We start from the raw sequence: 22,626 nt of genomic DNA, 5'->3' as shown, positions 1-22,626 counted from the left end.
ACTAATTACTATTCCTATCGTTACAACGCCGTTACAGTTACTAACAAGAAAATGGGGTCCGTTACTATTTTTCAAACAGACGGTTGAAGCTATGTTCAGCTTACCGCACCTTATATCAGTTGCACGGAAGTAGCTGTAAGTAATCTGGACGCTACAGCTTTAAACAGCTGCGCGCGCTCCCGCAGACAGCAATCACGATCACTGTCTAGCACAACACCTGGAGCTAAGGGGGCAAAACAATCGCATGAGTGTTGCTGTTTGACTGAGGGAGAATAAAGTAGTCGTGGTAAGCCAATCACATGACCACTTCAAGATAGCAACAAGGTGATATATACCAGTTTATAAATTGTGCTGATAGGCCACGTAAAACCAGAGTCATGATAAACAATATATAGGTGTATTTTTTCCTGAATAGTTTAGTCACGTTTACTGTCTAAGGACAGCAAGCAGACAGTAAACAGAAAAAAAAACAAAAAAAACGGGATGTTTTAGGAGTGACAGCCAGAGAGAGAGAGAGAGAGAGAAAGACAGCAGAAAAAGAGAGAGAGCGAGTTTTGAGATGTGAGAGATTTGTGACGTTTAGTGTGTTTGGACTGTGTAGTTAATGTGTTGTCTTGTGTAGTTAGTGTGTAGTGTTGTGGATAGTTTTGTGTTTGTGTCAGAACAATGAGGCAACTGCTGTCTCCAGGTAGAAAACAGGAGGAGTGATACACCTGCTGCTGTCAGACCTGCAGGTATCAGGCTGTGATGTTCTCCTTTATACTGGACAGAAATTATTTTTTTGGAGTGGCACAAATAATTTGTGGCATCTTATTGAATGTAGAACACCTGGTGTTATGTAAATAGTTTGAAATGGTTATTTAAAAAAGGGTAAAAGGTAAATGGATGCAAATAACTTTGTTGTTTGCAAAACTTGTGCATATCGTTTTAAAATCGATAATTTGTATTTGCATTTAAAGTTATGAAATATGATTTAATAAACATGTTTGTTGTTGCTACAGTAAAAAATATAACTTTTTCTACTCGGATTTTATATTTTTTGTCTGATTTTAGATCAATTGTGTTAATACAGTATGTCAAAATGAAAACTTAACTGTATATTCAGACACGTGAGGTTGTGCTGAAAAGAATGATACCAAACAAGGCAAATAAATAATTTTTAAAGATGAAATGTAGAGGGAAAATCAAAAGTAGTTAAAAATGACCAATTATACCCTGGACCCCAGAGGGTTAAACGTTTTTTTTTTTTTTAAGTACCGCAATAGTTACTTTTTAAAATTATGAACATGGTAATAAATCCGGTCAATTTCTAGCAAACCAGCTAAAAATAAATAAAGAAAAAACAACTATATGTGCTGTTCAAGATTTATCTGGGAACACAATATATGAACCAATACAAATAAACAACATTTTCAGGGATTTCTATAAAACGTTGTATTCACCAGAAATAAACCCATCTAAAAAAGAAATTGATCAGTTTTTGGACAACATAACTCTTCCAAAATTATTAGACACTCAAGCAATGGCACTGGATTCACCACTGACACCAGGTGAACTCCAGGAAGCCCTGATAAGTATGCCCAATAATAAGGCTCCAGGTCCAGACGGCTTTCCTGCAGAATTCTACAAAGAATTCTGGTCGATTCTAGCACCAGTTTTCTACAGAACGTTGTTGGAAATCAAAGAAAAGGGCAGACTTCCATCAAATATGAATTCTGCAAACATTAATCTCCTGCTAAAACCAGGCAAAGACTCTGTATATCCCTCAAGCTATCGTCCAATATCCCTTATAAATGTAGACCTTAAAATAATATGCAAAGCTCTCTCAAAGAGACTGGAGAAAATAACCCCCCTCTTAATTCATCCTGACCAAACTGGTTTCATAAAAGGTAGGCACTCATCAACAAATACACGTAGATTACTTAATTTGATAGACTACTCATACAGTAAAAACCTAGAAACTACAATATTCTCGTTAGACGCAGAAAAAGCATTTGACAGAGTTAACTGGAAATTTCTATTTGCAACTTTACACAAATTTGGGTTTGGATCCTCTTTCATAAACTGGTTAAAAATATTATATAACTCCCCAACAGCTTGTGTCAGAATAAATGACCAGACATCCTCCAGCTTCTGTCTCTTGAGGGGCACCAGGCAGGGATGCCCACTCTCCCCTTCACTGTTTGCAATTTTTATTGAACCACTAGCAGCAGCAATTAGACAGAATTCAGTAATTAAGGGCATAAAATGCAAGAACGTGGAACATAAAATCAGCCTTTATGCGGATGATGTGTTACTCTTTCTCCAAAATTCACAAACCAATATCTCTGGGGTGATTGAATTGATAAACTCTTTTGCAAGAATATCAGATTACTCAATTAACTGGTCAAAATCTACAGTCCTACCGATTAATTGCTCCCTCCATAATTCCTCTTCTACACCACTGCAATCGGGAAATATAAAATATTTAGGTATTAATGTTTCTCCCAAGCTTGCAGATCTAACTAAATTAAACCATATCCCACTTTTAAAGAAGGTAGAAGATGATCTGGCTAGGTGGAAATGTCTACCCATATCACTCATGGGAAGGGTTGCCGCTATAAAAATGATGGTCTTACCAAAAATAAATTATTTATTCTCAATGATCCCAACTAAACCGCCACAAGATTGGTTCAGATCTCTAGATTCATGTATGTCCAAATTCCTTTGGAAAAATAAACCCCCACGTATAAGCTTAAAAACACTACAAAAGACCAAGGATAAAGGAGGACTAGAACTGCCTAACTTTCAGCACTACTTCTTAGCCAACAGGCTTCAGTTTATCTCAGGATGGCTAAAACATACCCTCTTAGATGAACCTTGGCTAGATGTAGAACAAGCACTTTGCAATAATCTAGAGATCTCAGACCTACCATTTATCAGCTCAAACATCCAACGACATGAATGCTTTAAAAGCATCAGCATCAGCTCTTCTCTGACAGCATGGTGGGAGTTTCTAAAATTGACGGCGTCTTCATTAATCCCATGCAAACGTACACCTATCTGGAACAACCCTGACATATTACAAAACAATAATATGATAAACTTTTCAGATTGGAGTGGTAAAGGAATCAAATATTTAGAACATATACTAGAAGAAACAGAATTTATTTCATTTGACGGACTAGTTACACAATATGGGATCAACAAGAAAAGATTTTTAGAATATCAACAAATTAAATCCATAGTAAAAAAGAAATTTAAACCGGGTCAAGTTGAACTGCAAACACCACCAAGTGTGGTTCAATTTCTTACTCTTAAAACCCCCAAATTACTTTCCAAAATATACAGAATGCTTTCTAAAACAGATGAATCAATATCACTTCCTATTGCAAAATGGGAAGCGGATTTATCAGTTAACTTAGACCTAAACTTCTGGTCTCAGATTTGCTTAAAAACCTTTCATCTAATTAGAAATCCCAGTCTTCAATTAATTCAATACAAAATATTACATAGAGTGCACTATACAGGTCATCGGATGTTCAAGATGGGCTTTACGTCTACCAACAACTGCTCACACTGCCAAACCAATTCACCGGACAATTATATCCACGCTCTTTGGTTCTGTCCACCAGTTCAGAAGTTTTGGCGCGAGATATGTGAAGACTTATCGAAGTGTCTGAAATGTAACATTCCAACTTCCCCCTTAGTGTGTTTGTTGGACAGCTTAGATAATGTCACTTCAGAAAAGAATATCGCCCATATGGTTTTCACTGCCCTATGCATAGCCAAGAAAACAGTCCTCATGAACTGGAAAAATAAAAATAATCTTAATTCTAACCAATATAGAAATTATCTATTAGATTACATTAGTCTTGATACAGCCTCTGCCACCACATCAGATCAATTGCTCTGGGCTCCTTTGATCAGCTCCATCACCTAGTGGGGGTGGGGGGGTCTTAGTTTGGTCCCACCTTCACTGTTGTGATTGGTGTGGGGGTAGGGACAGGCTTAGGGCGTCGGGGGGTTCCCCGGAGGCATCTTCCTTCGGGGGCTCAACCCGGGGTAGCGGTCATGTCCGGTTGGCTCTCAGGTGACTGTTTCCTCGTGGCTGCGTGCAGCAGGGCTAGGGGAGGGTCTGTGCTGACGGACGTGGGTTACTGACCTGGTAGCCTGGCTGCCCCTGGGTGGGTCCGGGATGGGCGTGAGGTTCTGGGGGCGCTCCGTCTCTGGGCTGGGGCCCTGGCCGGGCCTCGGGGCCTTGGGTCCTGGTTGGTGTGTTGCCGGGGTTGTGGGCGGGTGGGTGCATGGGGGCCCATCCCTGGCGCAGGGTGCCGCCGGTGCGTCGAGCCACCTGGGGGGCTCTTCAACTGGTGGGGGAGATTGTCACATCTTGCAGGAGCTTTCCTCTCTTCAGGAACTCTCTCTGCAGGAAGGGGAGATACAGGAGAGGTGGAGGAAGATCTCAGCCTGGGTGTCTATTGTCTTATGTAGTCTGGAAGATGAGTGGATGGTGGGGTGGGTGCAGTTTTCTCTGTGGTGGGGTTGGGTGGACTGTCCCGGGCTCTGTGGGGCCGGGAGGCGCTGCTGCACTGGGCCCTGGTCTGGATGGGCCTGGGCCCCCTTTCCCCTGGCGGGTCTCTTGCCCCTCCCTTCCTTCCCTCCCCATCTCCAGCTGCCTCCCTCTTCCCGCTCCACCACAACCACCCACACATGCAGGGCCTTGGAGTAGGGGTGTGTCACCAGGGTGCAGAGGAGGCTAACCCCCCCCCCCCCCCCCCCCCATCCTCTTCTGGCTGCCTCTGCCTCAATTTTATCCCACAGCTTAGACATTCACATTACTCACACTCTCATAACACATACATATAGGATCTTGGGGGTGGGCACGCTACACGGACTCCAAAAGACCATCAGGGTGTACACCTCACCCCTGGCATCGTTGCCCACCTCTCAAGGGCTAGCAGGAGGGGCTATGTGCTTACCTGCTGCTCTCTGGCAGGTAGCTCCATGCCCTCCTGGGTTTTAAATGCACCTTAGAACACACATGCATCAACACTACAATGAGCGGGTGGAGGGAGGTTTGGAGTCTTCTCCCACCCCCATTCTCTGCGGCCTGCTGGAGCGGGGGGGCTAGGAGGAGGAGTTGGCCATCCGACTGCGGTCTGGAGTTTGGGGCCTCCCTGCTGCTGCGGAGTCGGGGCGGTCTGCCTCTCCCCACCGCAGGGAAAAGGGTAACACCACCTGGGTCTGGGTGCAGTTCCCCCCTCCAGGGGCAAGGGTACCTAGACCCGGTTCGTAGAGTATGCTTGGGGAGTGTGATCGTGTGTACAGCGTCTCTTCATGTCTGTCTCCACGTTGGTTGAGTGTGGAGTAAGTGCATATGAGAGCATGAGGGTGGGAATGGATGTTTGTGTCTGTGTGTGCCTGTATGTCTGTGTCTATATGTCAGGTTGGGTATCAGACGCCACCTCTCTGGGGACATCTCAGGCCCTCCAAGGTTTGGAGGTCTATCTCCCCCCACCACCACTTCCCCTGCCAGTGGCGGACTCCCTCAGACATCGGTGCGTTGGTGGTTCTTTGTGTCTGGGCGTCCAGGTACACACCGGCTCACTCCTTGGTGGCCGCTTATCGGGGCCTGGAGCCTGGGGCTCGCTCGGGCCACTTCGGAGGTGGGGTGCCCCCGGCCTCTCAGCCTGGGGCTCGGTCACTCAGGCACAGCTGGCTGCCGGCGGAGCTCACGGGCGCGTCACTGCAACTCCCCCTGGCTTCTGCTCCGCGGCTGCTGAGTGAGCCCTCATCTGGGACTCTCCTCAGCTCTTTCTGGGACAGTGGCGCGGCTGCCCCTCTGTTGGTCTTCCTTGGTCTCTTGTGTTCTGGGGGCCTCTGGATGTCTGGAGTTTTGATCTCCTCCATACCTGCTTCATGCCCTGGAGGACGGGGCTGTGGCCCCCCCACACCCTCTAGCAGATCATTACATGAAGGAACCTTTTTAAAAAAAAAAACAAGCGCGTCCATGCTCACAGGTGTACACACAGGTGATCACACCCACAAACTACACCCTTTTTGGCTCCTACCTCAAAGCACACTGTGTTCTGTTGATCTTATGTGCTGCACAATAATGTTTAATATTTAGTATTTACTGACATATTCCCATATATCATTGTGATGTTGTTTATTCTATTACTCTTGTTCTCTTCTGCTTGTTTTCTTTTTTCTTTCTCAACAGGTGATCCAGGTGATCGATAGATGCATTTTTTTTTCTGCCCATTCTGTTGGTTTTTGGTTTTTGCCCTTCTCCCCCGTCCCTCTTCTCAGCTGTTTCTCTTTCCCTCTTTCTTTCTCCCCTTCTTTCCTCCAGTCAAGTCTGTCCCGTATTCAGCAAGTGAAAATAAAATAAACAATAAAAGATGAATCAAATGGACCATTATGGCAAGGCTGGGATGGTCAATTTGGTAAAGTAAATCCGTTGGGCATCTTTCTTTGCCTTTAGACAACAATTCTGATGGCAAAAGAGCCAAACGGGACAGGCAAAAAGGGAAAAAAAAAAGAAGAAGTTACTTTTCAAGTAATTAATTACTTTTAGAATATTGTAACTCAGTTAGTAACTCAGTTACTTTTTTGAAGAAGTAACTATAATTAATTACTTTTTCAAAGTAACTTGCCCAACACTGGTCCACACAATTTGTTTTGAGGAGGGCTCAACTTGACTGGCTTTCTTTGGTCTTGCCTTTGGCCCTCTTGTGGTGCCTGAGTTCTCTGTGATTTGTCAGCTTTTAACAGTTCATACAAACAACTTTTATGTATTGTCTCTAGTAGGAGAGAAAGCCTAACATTTTTCTGAGCTGACCAACATTCTGTGGTTTTATATCTTTGAGTGCTTTGACTGCTTCAAAGTCTGCAGGATCAGCTCTACTGCCCTCTGCAGACACTATTCTGCCTAAGTTGCACGCCTCAGGCTTAAATATGTCACACCTACTTGGCTTAAGTTTTATAGCAAAGTCTCTTAATCTCTGGAGCACTTTTCTCACGTCCTACAAGTGATCTTTGAATGTTTTGTTGTAAACCAATGTGTCGTCCAGATAGGGGATGCAGATTTTGTCAGGGCAGTCCAACCAGGCACTCTTCCATACAGCGCTGAAATGCTGCAGTCCAAAGGGGACGCTAATCCACTCATATAATCCTCAGGGGATCACGAAAACAGTGAGTGGACGACTTTCTTCTGACATAAACCCCTGGTGATACGCTTTCCCCTGGTCTAAGAGTGAAAACCAGGAGTTTCCACCCAAACTGTCCATAACATCCTGGACCCGTGGGATGGGCTGGCAATCAGGATGTGTTTTTTATTCAGGTCTCTATAATCTTTGCACAGTCTTAAAGTACCATCTTTTTTTCTAACACAAACGACTGGTGGGGAGTATGACGAGTCTGACTTTCTGACCCAACCTTGTGCTATTAAATCATGCAGGTAACTTTTCATCTCGTGGTAGAGTGGCCGTGGCACGGACAGGTATGTACGTTTAACTGGTTCATTGTCTTTGAGTGAAATAGTCATTTTCAGTTTTTCATTACAGCCTATATGATTGTCTGTCTTAGAGAAAGACTTCCTCTCTGAGCATCTGTTTTGCTAATACTCTCTGCTCTTCACCCAGGTGGCTAAGATCTACATGTGGGTCCCACTCTTCACTAGAGCTACACTGGGCTTGTGTGCTCGTTTAGTTAACAGTAGCTACAGATGTGGCTTTTTCAAACACCTGGGCAGGTAAAAAAGCTGTAATAGTCTGAACTGAGCCAACTACTGTATGGCCTGAAATGACAATTTCATGGTCAGCGGGGTTAGAGACACCTAGTGTTATGACTGGTAAAGTACCATTCTTAAATTTAACCAAAGTGTGAAAAAAATCAAGATTGTCTGGCCACTGAGGGTTTAAGTCTGGTTCAAATATCATGATCATGTCTTGTTTAAATGTCCTGCTGCTATACAACCCTCAACCTGTATCTGGCTTTGTTTAGGTACAGTAATATAGTCTTTCTTTGTCATCACTTTGTACTCATCAACTGTATCCGCACTAACAGCCTGTATAAAAGCTTTCATCTTATGCCTTTTGAGGCTAGGAAATGCTTTTCTCACTGTGCTGTACAGTTTAGCTTGGTCAGTCTTTTTAGCAAAGTATACAATAACATTTTATCCTGTAATACGGCATGTCAGCTGAAAACCTCTCATTACCAACATGGGAAAGGTCATTTTCTCAGTGTGTTCAGTCCTGTGAACAAGTTGGAAGGTTGTCTCAACTCACCCAAGATATGGCATGTTCGTCCCATTTGTTGTGGTCAGGGTGAGTTTAGATGTGTACATAATATCAGCTACATCTGATGTCATTAACTTTGCTCTTGAGGCGGTCGCACTTTCTCCTTCTCCCTTATCTTTCCTGCTTGGGTTCTCATGTCCTTTGTATAGTCTCGCTTATTCTCTAACCCTAAGAGAGTCTCCCAGACTTGTGCTCTAAAAACATAAAAAACAATTATGGATTTGATCAACTGGTCCCTTAACCGAATTGACACCCTCCTGGGCTTGGGAGAGCCCGACTGTCCTTCGGAGACGTTTGCTGCCGGATACTCGATGGTCAGTTGCGTCGTGTGTCTGGCAACACTCTCAATGGAGGACATTGAACGACATCTACTAATTCTTAACTACAGTAACAGAGTTCTGGCTGATTGGAGCCGGCTCGGACCTGGCTTATTGAAGAACAAGAAGCGGCTACAGCTGTTCAAAATCCCACAAGGCTGGCCGACATGATAGACGATGGGCAGGGCTGTGAGTACTCACACTGTGTTTTTTTAACGCAATATGGATAAGATCTCATGGCTCTGCTATATGGATAACGTCTTGAAGAAGAACAATGGAAATTGAGAGACCTGGTGACCAGTGACGGACATTAGACCAACTGTAATATTGGATGTAGTTTGTTCGCACTAACCAAAACAACTACCATCTTCATCTCACGCGGCCCCCCTGGCGCCACCTCTGCCGCCTGCTCCCACTGGGTGGCCGCGATTTTGACCAAGATATGGGCCAGCTAACATCTATTTTGTCTGCAATGCCAAGGAACTTGCAGATTGGCACTACTTAATCTTTGGACAGAGTGTGCATTTCATGCACAACTTCTCATAGCTCTTCCACTGAAGACATTGTGGCAGTAGTCAGGAGGAATTTTGCATGTACATGTAACCCTGGTTAACATAGCTATCAATAAATAAAAGCCTGTTAGTAAAAACAGTCATAAGAAATATATTACAGGTGATAAATAGTCAATAAATAGATCATAATGGTTAGAAAATTCATTAAAAACATCAGCAATGATATAATTCATGGTATAGGATTTCATTTGTGTTTAAAAACATGTTAAAAGGGTACAAAACTTGCTAATTCATGGTGTTTTATGTTAATTCAGGTAAAATGGCTAAAATATGTGTTGAGACTCGTATTGTGAAAGGGCACGCTGCAGCGTGACTCCTGTGATTACCCACACCCAATCGGGTTGTTCCTTCTTTTTGATGCTGGAGAGAGAGAAATGCAGACAGTCCTTGCAGAGCTGCTGCTTAAATGAGTGAAAAAATAGTAAAAACAAGCCAGAAATCTACATAAAGCCATTTTTGTGCCCTGGAGAATGTATTTTTGTTTTTCCGACCTGTCCTTGCCTTGGTGACGTTGTGAACATAACTGAACGGGACTTGGTGAGTTCAGAAATTGTATTTTATTTCATGCAAGAAATGTTTTGTTGTATTATATTGCTCATTTCATGCAAATGGAGAGCCAAGGTAGCAGATTTATGTTGTTTTATGTTAAAAACGGTGGATTCGTGCTTAACTGACACACAGGCTGTAGTTCAAAGGCCTTTGACGGTGTTTCAGCGCGCCATATTGGCGTCACCTCATTTACAGCTAAATAAGCTGGAAAAAACGGACTTTTACTGTTATTTAAGGGCTACCCGTGTGCTATTTTCGAATGTTTATGCACTTTATTTTGTTGTTATGGTAGGCCATTAAGGTTTGGATCGGGAAATGCCGAGCTAGAATCGGAGTTTGATCCGCTGAGCGAGAAACAAGATGGCGAGCCACCCACGGACCCATTGAACTGTACCGAGCAGGAAAAAGGAAAACGCCCCCTGCTGGACGTTGAGCTCTTTCGCTGAAAAAACTGGTAGGATTAATCCATACACCTCTGCAAAAGAACAGCGGACTTTCAAAGCACTGGATAATCATTCGGAGTAATTCCAGGATTAATAGTTAAAGGACACAGAGACAACTTTCTTTTGTTTATTTGTTTAAGGCATTTATTCAGCCTTTTGCTGAATGGTTTTCAGTTTTACATTTATTTATTTATTTTTGTAATTTATTTTGGTCAACCTTACATTTTAATGCTGTAATGGTGTTAATGGAAATGTAAATAATTTTGTTGGGTTAAAACAAAATAAGAACTGGTTGAAATTTAAAGGTGAACCTAGACCAAGATTAAATTAAATCTTGGGCCTAAAGAACTGAACTTGATTTAAAATAACACAGTGTTAACTCAAATAGATCAAAGGATAAACTTGAACTTAGAACTTGAAATAAATAAAACAATAACCTAGGTTGAAAATAACATCCTTCTAAAGCCAAATAAAAGGTTTTGAGATAAATAGGATGAACTAACAGAACATACTGAACTAAGAAGGGGAAAGAAAATATTTTGTTTTCCTTAAATGTGTGATGTTGAATGTTTTATGTAATGTGTCTATAACTGTCTATTCTCTGTCTTCACAAAATAATAAGCCGGCAATTTAAACGTATTTACTGGTCTGTGGTCTTTATTACATGCTACGCTCATTACTGCTCTAGTAGTCGAACCTAACTGGTCCTAGTATACTGTAACGACTCCAGAAGTGTTACATACAGGTTGTCATGGTCCTGAGTCTGATGACTCAGTGTTTTGTGTTTCCTTATAATATTTTATGTTCTTGTTTATTCTGGTTATATCTTTCGTTAAGATTTGCCATTTGTTAGGTTTCTGTTCTGTGCCTGCCCTGGTCCCACTTCTGTCTTAGGGTTTCTCCCTCTGTGTCTTCAGCTTTCAGGTCTGTTTTGTTAGTTTTTTCCCAGTTTAGAGTTTCCTTAGTGTCTGTGTATTCCATCTCCGCTCCTACCCTCCCTGTGAATAAAGCTCATTCTCCTCAAAGTCAGTGCCTGCGTTTGGGTCCTTACCTCACCTCCACACGTCTGCCGTTGCAGCCGTGACACAGGTGATGCTGAGCTGAGTGGGTTTTTTTGCAGCCCCTGATGATCTCTGGTTGGCCTCAGGAAACCTACGCTGAATCACAGCTACCAGTTCGCATCGACAGCAACTTTCCTCACTGCAGTCTGCCTGGGTTGTAGTGGGGGGATTTGGCTGGCTTGGACTACGATGTACAGATTGTGGACACCGGACATCTAAGCAGCGCATCCCAACGATGCCTCCAAACGTTTCACCCCTGAAACAGGAGAAAAAGAATCACAAGAGTGTGAAAGACCCCTAATGGAGAATGGGGTTGGGAAGCGCATCTGTAACCGGAAGGTCCCTGGGCAAGACACTTTACCCTGCCGCCTACTGGTGTTGGCCAGAGGGGCCGATGGCGCGATATGGCAGCCTCACTTCTGTCAGTCTGCCCCAGGGCAGCTGTGGCTACAACTGTAGCTGCCTCCACCAGTGTGTGAATGTGAGAGTGAATGAATAGTGGAATTGTAAAGCCCTTTGGGTGCCTTGAAAAGCGCTATATAAATCCAATCCATTATTATTAATGGAGACACTACCAATCGATCCTAGAAAAGGAAATGTACAGATCGCAGTTCTCTTGAATAAAATGACAACCATTAATGCAACATAAAAAATAATAACTTTTTAACCATTTTCTTACTGTATTTCAAATTCAAATTTTATTTGTCACACACACACAACCATACACAGTATGACATGGGGGTGAAATGCTTGTAGCTGTACAATGCCCGACCATTAAATGACAGAAGAAAGTTTTACAATATTTACAATTTACAGTTTACTACAAAAATTTACAAATTAACTTAGGAATTTACAGTAAAGAATGTGCAAATAGCAGAAGAGATTATAAAGATAAGGATTATAAATTATAGGAATTATAGGATTATAGGAAATGTGTGGTGGTGCGTGTGGTGACGTGTGTGAGAGTCCAGTCTTATAGTGACGTGTGTGGGAGAGTCCAGTCCTACACCTGGTTCAGGGCCCGAATAGCCTGGGGGAAGAAGCTCCTCCTCATTCTCTCTGTTTTGGCCTTAAGGGAGCGGAAGCGCTTCCCAGACCTCAACAGTGAGAAGAGTCCATTGTTGGGATGGGAGAGGTCCATCATAATCTTCCTAGCTTTGGACTTGCATTGTTGCATTTTATTTGCATTGTTTTTATGCTTATGTCAACTAATATGAATTAGTATTAACTATATACCTTTTTATTATCAGTTGAGAACCTTTTTTTTTATTGTCAACTCTTTTAGTATGGAATCAACCCATGAATGACAGCTGCATGGAGTCTTTTAGTACTGCCTAGGGGGTATATTTTAACCCTACAACTGTTTACAACTTGCATAGTTCCCATTTCTGTATAACTGTATATCTCAGATTTCTGTAAAGTTATTTATTTCATATTCTGTATAGTTTTTCATATTTATATCCTGTTCATAGCCTGTACATAGCTTGTACTCACTACAGCCTGTACATACTTATAGTTATAGAATATTCATAAGATACTTCATACCGTGTACATTATAACATACCATAATAGACCCATTTCTGTAATATACTCACATATCTATATTATTGATAATATATATTGTAATATATCTATATCACTAAAGCACTTCTGGATGGATGCAAACTGCATTTCGTTGCCCTGTACCTGTGCATGTGCAATGACAATAAAGTTGAATTCTATTCTATTCTATTCTATTCTATAACAGTAGTCTTCCAACCTATCACAACAACAATTGCTTGATTGCAGTTGTTGCTGCCAAGAGTGGCCCAAACATTTAGGTTTAGGGGCAATCATTTTTTCACGCAGGGAAATGTAGGTCTGGATTTTTCCCCCCCCTTAATAATAAACACCTTCATTTAGAAGTTGCATTTTGTGTTTACTTGTGTTGTCTTTGTGTAATATTTAAATTTGTTTGATAAACTAAAACATTTGAGTGTGACAAACATTAAAAAAAAATACTTAGGAAGGGGGCAAACACTTTTTCCCACCACTGTAATTCACATATGTCCAATAGTGTTGAGGTCAGGGCTTTAGAAAGGCTGTTCCAGAAGCTCAGTGTTATGTTCAGTTGTTTTATAAAATCATTTCACACTGGAAACACGAAAAGAGGAGCAACATAAACTTTTCTTTTAAGACTTTATTGTTTATACACATTTTTCTTTCCCAGAACACTTTGCTTATATGTATGACAATTATATTGTGTCCTAAGAAAATATAAAAAATTATTACAATAATAACTTTCTAGAGCTTTCTAGATGAAAACTATATTAACATAGCAAAAAGTCATTGAACAAATTAGACCTTATAGCAATCTTTTTTATTTCAAAAAAAACTATTTTATAAATAAATACTAATGAATGACTTGACAAAAAAATACACAACATGCAAAGGAGTCAAATTACACTGAACATATTTAACTCTTTATTGTCATTGCACAGTTGTACTTTGTATAAGGGTACAACAAAATTGCAGCATTGTCCCACAGTGTTACTAAAATAAAACAGGCAAATCACAAATAAGTAACATATATACAGAATAAAAAATATGTAGTGCAGTGAAAAAAAGGAGATAATCCTATCCACATATATGCCAGTAAAATATGCTAAATTTTAGAGAATAGTTTCAACGTCTGAATAACCTCAGGGATCTTATCACTATAAGTAGCGTTGAGCTCATTTCTTGTTTGCCAGTTGAGCTTCCACCACAGTGGCTACTGGTCTATTTAGGCTCAGAGTAATTATCTGCAGGCACGCGGCAGACTAACTGGTGAGTTCAGCCCTGAAACTGTGTAGGATATGAGGGACCAGCCTTCCCTTCGCCTTGCTTTTACAATCTTCTGCTCTTTTATCAAGTTGACTAGCACTTCAGTTTAAAAAGGTTCATATTTAATTTATTTAACATTTAAACCCTGAAATCCACTGTATGACTGCTTTAAGAGCTCTGTGATACAACCTTAATCAATGACTTACAAAACCAATAATTTATTAACACAGAAAATATAGTAAATGTTTAAACTGAGACATTTTATGGTTTCATGACAAATTTTTCATTTTAAATTTAATGGCAGGAAAATGAAAGGCTGGAAAAGCAAGTGGTACTAAAACAGCTGGAGAACTAATTAGGTTAACTGGCAACATGTCAGTAAGATGAGTAGGTATCAAAAAGGTATCTTAAAACATCAGCAGAGGTTCACCGGTGTGGAAAAAAAATGTCTACAAATTGTGGGACAATTTCAAAATAATGCTCCTCACCATAAATTTAATGCATAGTGTATCATAAGGGATATTTGGATTTTTGAGATTTTGATACATTATCAGTGTGACACCCCCCCCCCCCCCCCCCCCAAAAAAAAAGTAATAATAACAAAACTATTACACAGCAATTACAAAAAATGCAGAAAATGTGACACAAATGAAAACTCATACATGCAAATTGACATATATGTAAAATTCATTTGCCAGGTTCAGTGATTGGTCAGAAGGTTCCTTTGTAAGTGCACATGCGCCATTAGCGTGCTGCCTGCTGTAACCCTAATTTCCTTCGGGATTAATAAAGTATTCTGATTCTGATAACTCTATTTTCAAAGAATTTTCTTGGAATTATTTCATGGTTCATGCTTTACCTAATTATATATTTAATATGTGCTAATATCATTAAAAGACTTGGAGAATCTAAAAATACCAATGTAAAAACGTGTCACTGTAATCTTTGGGCGCTCAGGGAGCACTGCATTTAAATAGACATGACACTGCACTGGCTCTAAAAATCATTTCTACTGTCCTGGAGCACTCAAAGTGCTTTATACAAAATACCACAATCACCCAATCATGCAAGTACTGTTTTCTATGCTTTTAACTGCTTTCTAACTAACATACACATTCCTACAACCAACTTGGGATTGGTATCTTGCCCATATTTGACATACACATCATATGAATGCTGTGTCTTCCACACTGAGAGGAAAGGGGCCATCCAGCTTCTAATCAATACTCAGTAACATTTCTGACCATTGGAATTATTACTTAATTGGCAGCTTTTAAATGTAATGTAAAAGGAAAAGCGCCATCAATGCTGAGAGGTATATACAAGTTTTAGATCAACATATTCTCCCATGCAAACAAAGTCTTATTCAAGGAGTTGCTTGGATATTTCAGCAAGAGAGTGCTAAACTGCAAGCTCCATCCTAAGAACTTTTGACACACTATGAAATGATAACTAAAAAATTTTGTTTAAAGGAAGTCGGCATGCTACACAGAAAGTTGGGACAGGACATGTTTTCTGTTAAAATATAAAAGCATAGGAACAAACATAGCGCTGTGGTCTCAAATTACATCCAGGTAACCACTCGAGCTCTAGTCCACATGAGTATTTGTGTCAAAGAAGGTAAACCAGATTAGTGATATCATGTCAGAAAAGCCATTCAGCGGAGAGCACATGGGAAGAATGACCAAGTTGTTTCTACACAGAGCAACCTGCTGGAACTATATGAAATAAAATGCTGCCCTCTTGTGTCAAAATATGGTAAAACAGCAAGCCTTATGCATAAGGAGACGTTACAGCTGTGTTTGATGTAGCTGTGCTGCTACTTTGTGTGTGGATTTTGCCGTCTCCAATAATCTTGCTGGATTTATAATAGTAGATGAACAGGAAGAAACCTATACAAATAAAGAAGAAGGTTAAGGACTTTTAATCCAATAAAGAATGAAGTCAGCTCACTGTGTTTAGATTTACCTTGAAAGGAGTTGAGGATGGTAAAGATGTAGTAGGAAGCGATGAGCAAAGGTCCGTAGCTGAAGAAAGCAAAAGCCCAGGTGATGCCAAGAAGGAGGAACAGGCTCAGAATGGTGAAAGTGTTGCTCTTAATGGAACTATTGTCTTGGGCCTTTCCTGCTTTTGGCATTAGAACGATCTGCCTTACAGTTAGAATGAATACACTCAGAGTGAAGACGAACACTACAGCATAATAACCAATGTTGACCCCCTGGTGGACACCAGCATCAGAGATCCAGCACCTGAAAATTGGGAGTACAACATGATCCTCTGATGAAGATGTTTGTGTTTTATCTAAGAAATCTATTATCAGATTTACAGACTTACATTGTTGCTGCTTTCCCCTCATTTGTATTAATATTAATAGAATTATATTTCTGGGAGGCAAGAAGAGCGATCACCACCACAGCCGGTATGACTAAAGAGAAGATTAGGAATATAAATTCTCCTGTGATTATTATTCATAATATGAGAGCATAAGTATCATTTTTGGCTCAGGTCTCTTACCCCATCCTGTGATGCAAATCTTCAGCATGTAATGTTTCACTTCAGTGCAGATTCGACGTAGACTGAGGTACAAGTGTAAAGCCTGCATGAAGAACCAGGTAAACGTGGCCAACATCCCGTAGTGCAGAACTGCTGCTATTGCCACACATGCACCTTTGATACCCAGATTTGAAATGCTCTCATTGGTCAAGAAGGACAAGTTCAGGATCAACATGGCGACAAAGAGGTTCATCAGAATCTTTGTTGCTTCGCTTGCTTTCCCCTTTCTGTGGAGCAAATTAGTGTGCGTAAGAAAAAGGACTTTACTGAGGTAAAAATCCAAACTCCAAACTGCCTCGGATCTCTTACCTGACGAGAACGTGCATGAAGAGACCGACGATCAAGAAAAACAGCGACAGTCCACAACCGATTGAAGTGATGTAGGTCAGAGTATTAACATCAGAAGTGCTAATGTTTGCAGGTGGAGGTGACTAGGTTCAAATAGCTATGTGTCAGTATGTGCTGTAAAAAAATCATTTCTTATTTCCTATACAGCTGTCTTACCACGAGTATGGCAAAAAAGGTTAGATGTGTGCACTGGCAGGTGATGCTGTTATTGGTCTCCACTGTTTGACAGCCATCTGTGATCCAGAGTGATTTCCCTGTTGGACAGCAGTAATACAAAGAAGTAACTGTTAAAGACAGACTTTATCAGTGTAATCAGTGTGTGTGCAAAATGTGACTGAATGTGACTGAAGGTCTTTAATTCCTGTGGTTTTCATATTAAAATAAGATATTAAAATAAGATATATATATAGAGAGAGATCTATTTGGGGGTTTTTACCGTTTCCATCTGTGCTGTTTCCATCCCAAGACATGCAAGAAGCATTCGCTCCTTTCTTTATCAAAATAGAAAATGAAAATCAGAATAAGTTTTCCTCTGAACTTAAATTGATCATTATTTCTGTTATGACATCACACTTACCTTGTCCACATTACTGTACTGAATCTCGATGGGTCGTGAAAGGTTTTGTATTTTTGCCCCCATTTCTATTCCCACTATCTCACTGTTTAAATAGTATTTACTGCTGTCATCCTGTTAAGATTAAAAGATTGTTAATAGATCAGGTTTGGTCAATATGTTTATACATTTTATAAAGATCATGAGTAATTAGTTCAGCTGTACTATTACCGCATGCATTTCTGGAAAGAGCAGAATCCCAAGAAATGATCCATTTCTCTCCACCGCCATTTTACTGGCCTCTTTAGGAATTTTCATTAAACGAAATGGGCCCGTCAAAGAATTGCTGTTTTCTTCTTCAACAGACTAAGAATATTAGTAAAACAAAAAAAAATAACAAAAGAAGAACAAAATAATATTATTAATTGAAGGTCATAAAATTGTGTCGCACAAACACCTTACATTTACTCCAGAGTTTTTTGTGAAGACAAAGTTCATGTTGGTTTGGTTTTCCTGGGGCAGTTTGGCAATCAGTCCTGTAATGTTGCCCATTTTCACTGCTGCTGTGCTGGCGTTACCCAGCTTTTTAAACAAGCATGATAGAACATTCATGGCATCTCTGTAACACAGACACACCGTTAATGTTTTAGAGCAGATTTCAAAAGCGTGTATTTATTTGCTGTTATTGTTCTGTAGAAAACTGAGATATTTACTTTGCTTTGTCTGGGCTGGTAGGAATTTCCTTCAGGGTATAATTAATCTCTTTGTCTAGACTTTTCAAGACTGGTTTCTTACATAACACACATGTTTTATTGTCAAAGATAACATAGTGTGTTTCTGTTACATCTGCATAGCACAAGCACATACAAACATTCATGGAAAAAAGCAGGAATTAAATTTTCAACCCCGTGCTCTCTTATTATCACAGTACTTACTAAAATGTTGTTTTTTTAAATGATCCTGTTAAATAAACAACATAATACCTTTGCAAGCCACTCTGGTATTGGTTTCATTATCTAAACAACTGTCAGCATTCACTCTAATGCTTTTGGAACCTTCAACACATAAAAGTATGAAATTAGAACTTGTGCACTGTCACTGCTGTCACGTTGTTTCATGTAGAAATTAAGAGGAAAAGGTTTGTGAATTTACTTTCATTCAAGCAGCGGTTGATGTTATAAAGAAAACCTGCAACAAAATAAGAAGTGCGTCAGATCACTGGTTGGAAACCTTTTCAAATAAACTGAAAATTATGACCATTGTGTGCAAAGTCTCATGTCTTAGAGGCTTACCAGGGCTGCTTTTGTTGTAGACCTGTGATGGCATACACGAATAATCATACTGTGGCTTCTCCATCACCACAATATCTTGCTTAGATAAAATCTCTTCAGTTGCATTTAGGATGTATTTGTCTGGTCCTTCTCCTTTTACTTTAAGGCTACAGGTGAAATTGTCTTCGCTACAACAATCTAAGACAAATACAGAAACAATCAAACACTTTTAGCAAATACCCAAGACAACTTTTTTCACCAACATATAAAAAACAAAAATTAGATAACTGTACCTGCAAGGCTATTGTTTGGCTGGATGTTGAAACAGAGTTTAGGTCCGTTGACCTCTCGGTAGATAGTTTCTAAAATATAACAATTATTTATTATATGTATTCTTATTTATTTAATAATCATTTCTAAAAACACAGGTTACTATTGTTTTCTTTGAACCTTTCAAAGACTGTTATTTTTTCCTTCATTATTTTTGAACTTACGTGATGGAAAATATTGTTGAGTTAGTGTTTTATTACTGATAAAGAGGGTATTCTTGGGTGTGCAGTCTCCATTTGGACCTGTGAAAACTGACAACATGAAAAATCTGACTATGAGTTGATATTGAGAAATCTTTTAAGCTACATTTTGTTGAACTTACCACCCTCACTTATGTGGTTGCTGAGGAATATCCCATAAAACAGAAGCTTCGCAGCAAGCGTCCGGCGATGATTTACATCCATTGGTAACATTATCCTAAAGAGAAAAGGGAATCTTCAAATGAATCTTAGCTTATCACAGCCTGAGAATTAAAGTACGTTCCGGCTTCTATTTCCCAAATGAGAATACGTTCTGCATTGTCGAATTTCACAGCAACTCACGTCCAGCTTACAGACATCACATGTTACTGACAAATATACCTTTCATATCTGCTTCCCTGCTTTGACTTGCAAATAAACTGGGCCCACGTCTCAAAGTTTATGTTTCCACAGTTGGCAGAATGGCACCTATTGTCATGGGCTGGAACAAAATGTACACTGTAGGCGTGAACACAGATGCTCCTGTAATGTTATGGGCTTGACATGGTAATTTGTGGTTTATAATAATTTCGTCAATACATACATCTTTAATGACTACGAAACAAGAATTGGGTGCTCAAGTTTGAATTTATTTTGTATTTTCTACAGTGTTCTTAAGTTCAAAAGCCTCACCTTTACTCCTCCACAAGGCTACATCTACACTAGCCCAGATAAATTTAAAAACTGCACCTTTCTTGGCTGCTACTTCAAAGCACATTGTGCGCTGTCGGTCCTGCGTGCTGCACAACAACATTCAATATTTAGTATTTACTGCTGTTTACACTTAGCTAGATTAACGTGATGGTGTTGTGTTTAGTATGTTTGTTTGGTTTTTTTGCTTGTTTTCTATTCTTTTTCTCTCAACAGGTGATCCAGGAGATATTTTTCTCTTCTTTCTCTTTTTAAGTGCCCTTTCTCACTGTCCCTCCCCCCTTCTGTTTTTCTTTTCCTTCCTCTTTCTCTCTCCCTTTCCTATCCCTCACTCATGTCTGTCCCGTCTGTAACATCTGAAAATAAAATAAAATAAATAATAACAACAAAGGTCGATCAAATGGACCAATACGGCAAGGCCGTGATGATCCATTTGGCAAAGTAAATCCATTGGGTATCCTTGTTGGTGTTCAGACAACAATTCTGACGGCTAATGAACCAAATGGGACAGGCAAAAAAAAGAAAATTAAAGAAAGTCATGTATGCTGTACCATCATTCCACTTTAGAAAAAGAACAGTTCAAAGAAACCATTAATATCCCACAATTACCATGACATCCATGCCCATTCTGACCACAAATGCAGTTTGTGTCAAAGATGGGGCTATAAGTGGGCACCGATTTAGCTTAGAGGGTGACCAGGCGACCAGGCCACAGGCCACGTGCCGTGTGGGCAGAAAGCAGCGGCAGCCCCCTGCTGTGTTTCTTCCACTCTCTCGCTTTCCTGTCTATCTTCACTATCGGTATCCAACAGAGGCAAAATGCTAAAAAAAGAAGGTTTGGCTATGTGAAATACCTAATAACGTTCCAGTCATTTTCCTTTACAGTCGCACTGAACATAGATAACAATAACTGTGTAATCTTTTTTAATTTTGACACCTTAAGGCATAACTAAAAAGCTCAAAGCAACCTTTTGGCTTACATAATGCAGAATGCAAATCCTGACTATTTATTCCCTATCACAAAGCCACGCTTGTGTCCTGAAGGTTGCGTGAGGGAAATAAACAAATTACTTTCGCAGCCCGCCAAGCAATGAAAGCAAAAAGTATGAAGGTTACCCAGTTAGGTTTGCATTTCTTTCTGATACGAACTGAAAAGCTTAATATGTAACTGACCTTACAAACAGCAGTACATTTGTGTTGACGTGCAAAACATCATGACATTTCGAAAACCTCATCTAAAAGATTTTCATGAATTCCAATGAATGGCTATAAAGGTATTAGTAAGTACTGTTTTTATACAGTATTTTCTGAATACTGTATTGTACTGCAAATGTGCAAAAAATCTCTCTAACAGTATAAATATATAAAATAAATTATTCTAATAAACAAACTACTATAAATATGTTAGTTAATCTGCCCGTCTGTCATCCAGTAGGAGCCTGAGCTGTACCACTCAGAGAAGGCAAATAAACAGATGTGAAAATGTTTTGCTTGTGTTTTTTTTTTTAGCACAGTGGAAATCTTTACAGTCATCATCCAAACAGATCCGCTGGCTAAATATGCCGTTGAAGGCATATATTATCATATTTCATGTAGGACTCTCTCGCTTGGAAACTTGTTTATCAAGAAGGTTACCTACTGACTTTTCTAATCCAAAAATATTATAATTACAATACAGATTCCCCAAATAATTGAATAGATTTAACAATCTTCTGTGGTAGCAACTTGTGTATTGACATTTGATTGTTTTTATTTAAATGTCAGTAAACAAGTTCCACCAAGTCAGTCCGTCTGGTGGGTGCTACATGGAAACCTGCTGTCAAGATTCAAACGTCTTGATATGATATTCTCTCAAACAATATTAACCATATTCACAGTGCCAAGAAGTTGATTCTGTTCATCTGGACGTCACGTTTTCAGTGGGGGAAAGGTTTTTCACTAATCCAAGCAACAACAGGACCAGTATCAGCAGTATGTTTGCTCTGGAGCTGTGTCTTCATTTCACACACAAGGGTCAGTATTACAGGCAGGAACATGGGTGTGCCATGGGTTCCCCAGTTTCACCCAATGTGGCAACTTGTACATGGAAGAAGGGGAAAAGAGGGCTCTATTATCCTGTGCTGGAACACCAGATATGTGGATAAAAACTGGGTGAAAATGAAATCTCAGATGCACCAAAATTCACTGATCACATTAACTCGGTGGACTGCCGGGTCGCAGGGGCAGCAGACTAAACAGAGAAGCCCAGACCTCCCTCCCCCCAGCCACCTCCTCCAGCTTATCCGGGGGAACACCAATGGATGGATTAACGCGGTGGACCACACATCAAGTTCACTAGGGAGGATATGAAAAATGACACGTTAGCCTTCTTAGATTGAAGGATTTGCACAAATCTGAATAGTTGATTCTGTTCACCATAGGTGTCATCAGGACGCTACAACACAGAGCGAACACCATCCCCACAGACAGAGCAGCTAGGGAAGAAGAAGAACATCATGCCAAGAAGGCCCTGAGTAAATGTGGTCATCCCAGCTGCACATTTGTCAAAGCTGGGAGGGTGCCTAAAGAAAGCTACACGCGATCCGGGAGAGAAGTACAACTGCTGCCTAAGCGAAATCCATTAGTGATCCCTTATGTGTCCAGATTAGA

At 40.3% G+C, this 22,626-nt stretch overlaps 1 protein-coding gene and 1 long non-coding RNA gene across 2 annotated transcripts; one reads left to right on the top strand and one right to left on the bottom strand.

Moving 5' to 3' along the window:
• Window positions 1-9,187: 9,187 nt before the first annotated feature.
• Window positions 9,188-10,174, top strand: LOC120740240. The gene is made up of 2 exons (XR_005697341.1): window positions 9,188-9,711; window positions 10,016-10,174. It is a non-coding gene; the product is annotated as an uncharacterized LOC120740240 (long non-coding RNA).
• Window positions 10,175-13,662: 3,488 nt separating this feature from the next.
• On the bottom strand, window positions 13,663-19,655 carry LOC120740239 (adhesion G-protein coupled receptor G5-like). The gene is made up of 17 exons (XM_040042446.1): window positions 19,410-19,655; window positions 19,252-19,338; window positions 19,051-19,119; window positions 18,779-18,955; window positions 18,639-18,674; window positions 18,470-18,541; window positions 18,200-18,332; window positions 17,949-18,105; window positions 17,718-17,852; window positions 17,511-17,621; window positions 17,370-17,424; window positions 17,090-17,187; window positions 16,895-17,016; window positions 16,547-16,812; window positions 16,367-16,457; window positions 16,001-16,281; window positions 13,663-15,924 (listed from the first exon to the last, which is right to left on the bottom strand). Exons 1-17 carry the CDS (start codon window positions 19,498-19,500, stop codon window positions 15,806-15,808), a joined length of 2,100 nt encoding a protein of 699 aa, XP_039898380.1. The 5' UTR covers window positions 19,501-19,655; the 3' UTR covers window positions 13,663-15,805.
• Between the last annotated feature and the right edge of the window lie 2,971 nt (window positions 19,656-22,626).

This window comes from Simochromis diagramma, unplaced genomic scaffold, assembly GCF_900408965.1.
Source record: "Simochromis diagramma unplaced genomic scaffold, fSimDia1.1 OVJJ01000304.1, whole genome shotgun sequence".
Taxonomy (NCBI): Eukaryota; Metazoa; Chordata; class Actinopteri; order Cichliformes; family Cichlidae; genus Simochromis; species Simochromis diagramma.
Note: the sequence above shows the minus strand (reverse complement) of the source record. Positions and strands in the feature narration are given on the sequence as shown.

Excerpts from the sequence above, each read along its gene's own strand:
- LOC120740239 (XM_040042446.1), bottom strand. The coding sequence starts at position 19,500 with ATGTTACCAATGGATGTAAATCATCGCCGGACGCTTGCTGCGAAGCTT. Across the intron at positions 18,106-18,199 it reads ACCAGCCCAGACAAAGCAAA|AGATGCCATGAATGTTCTAT; the intron begins GTAAATATCTCA and ends TCTGTGTTACAG. Across the intron at positions 15,925-16,000 it reads CATCCTCAACTCCTTTCAAG|GTTTCTTCCTGTTCATCTAC; the intron begins GTAAATCTAAAC and ends TTATTTGTATAG.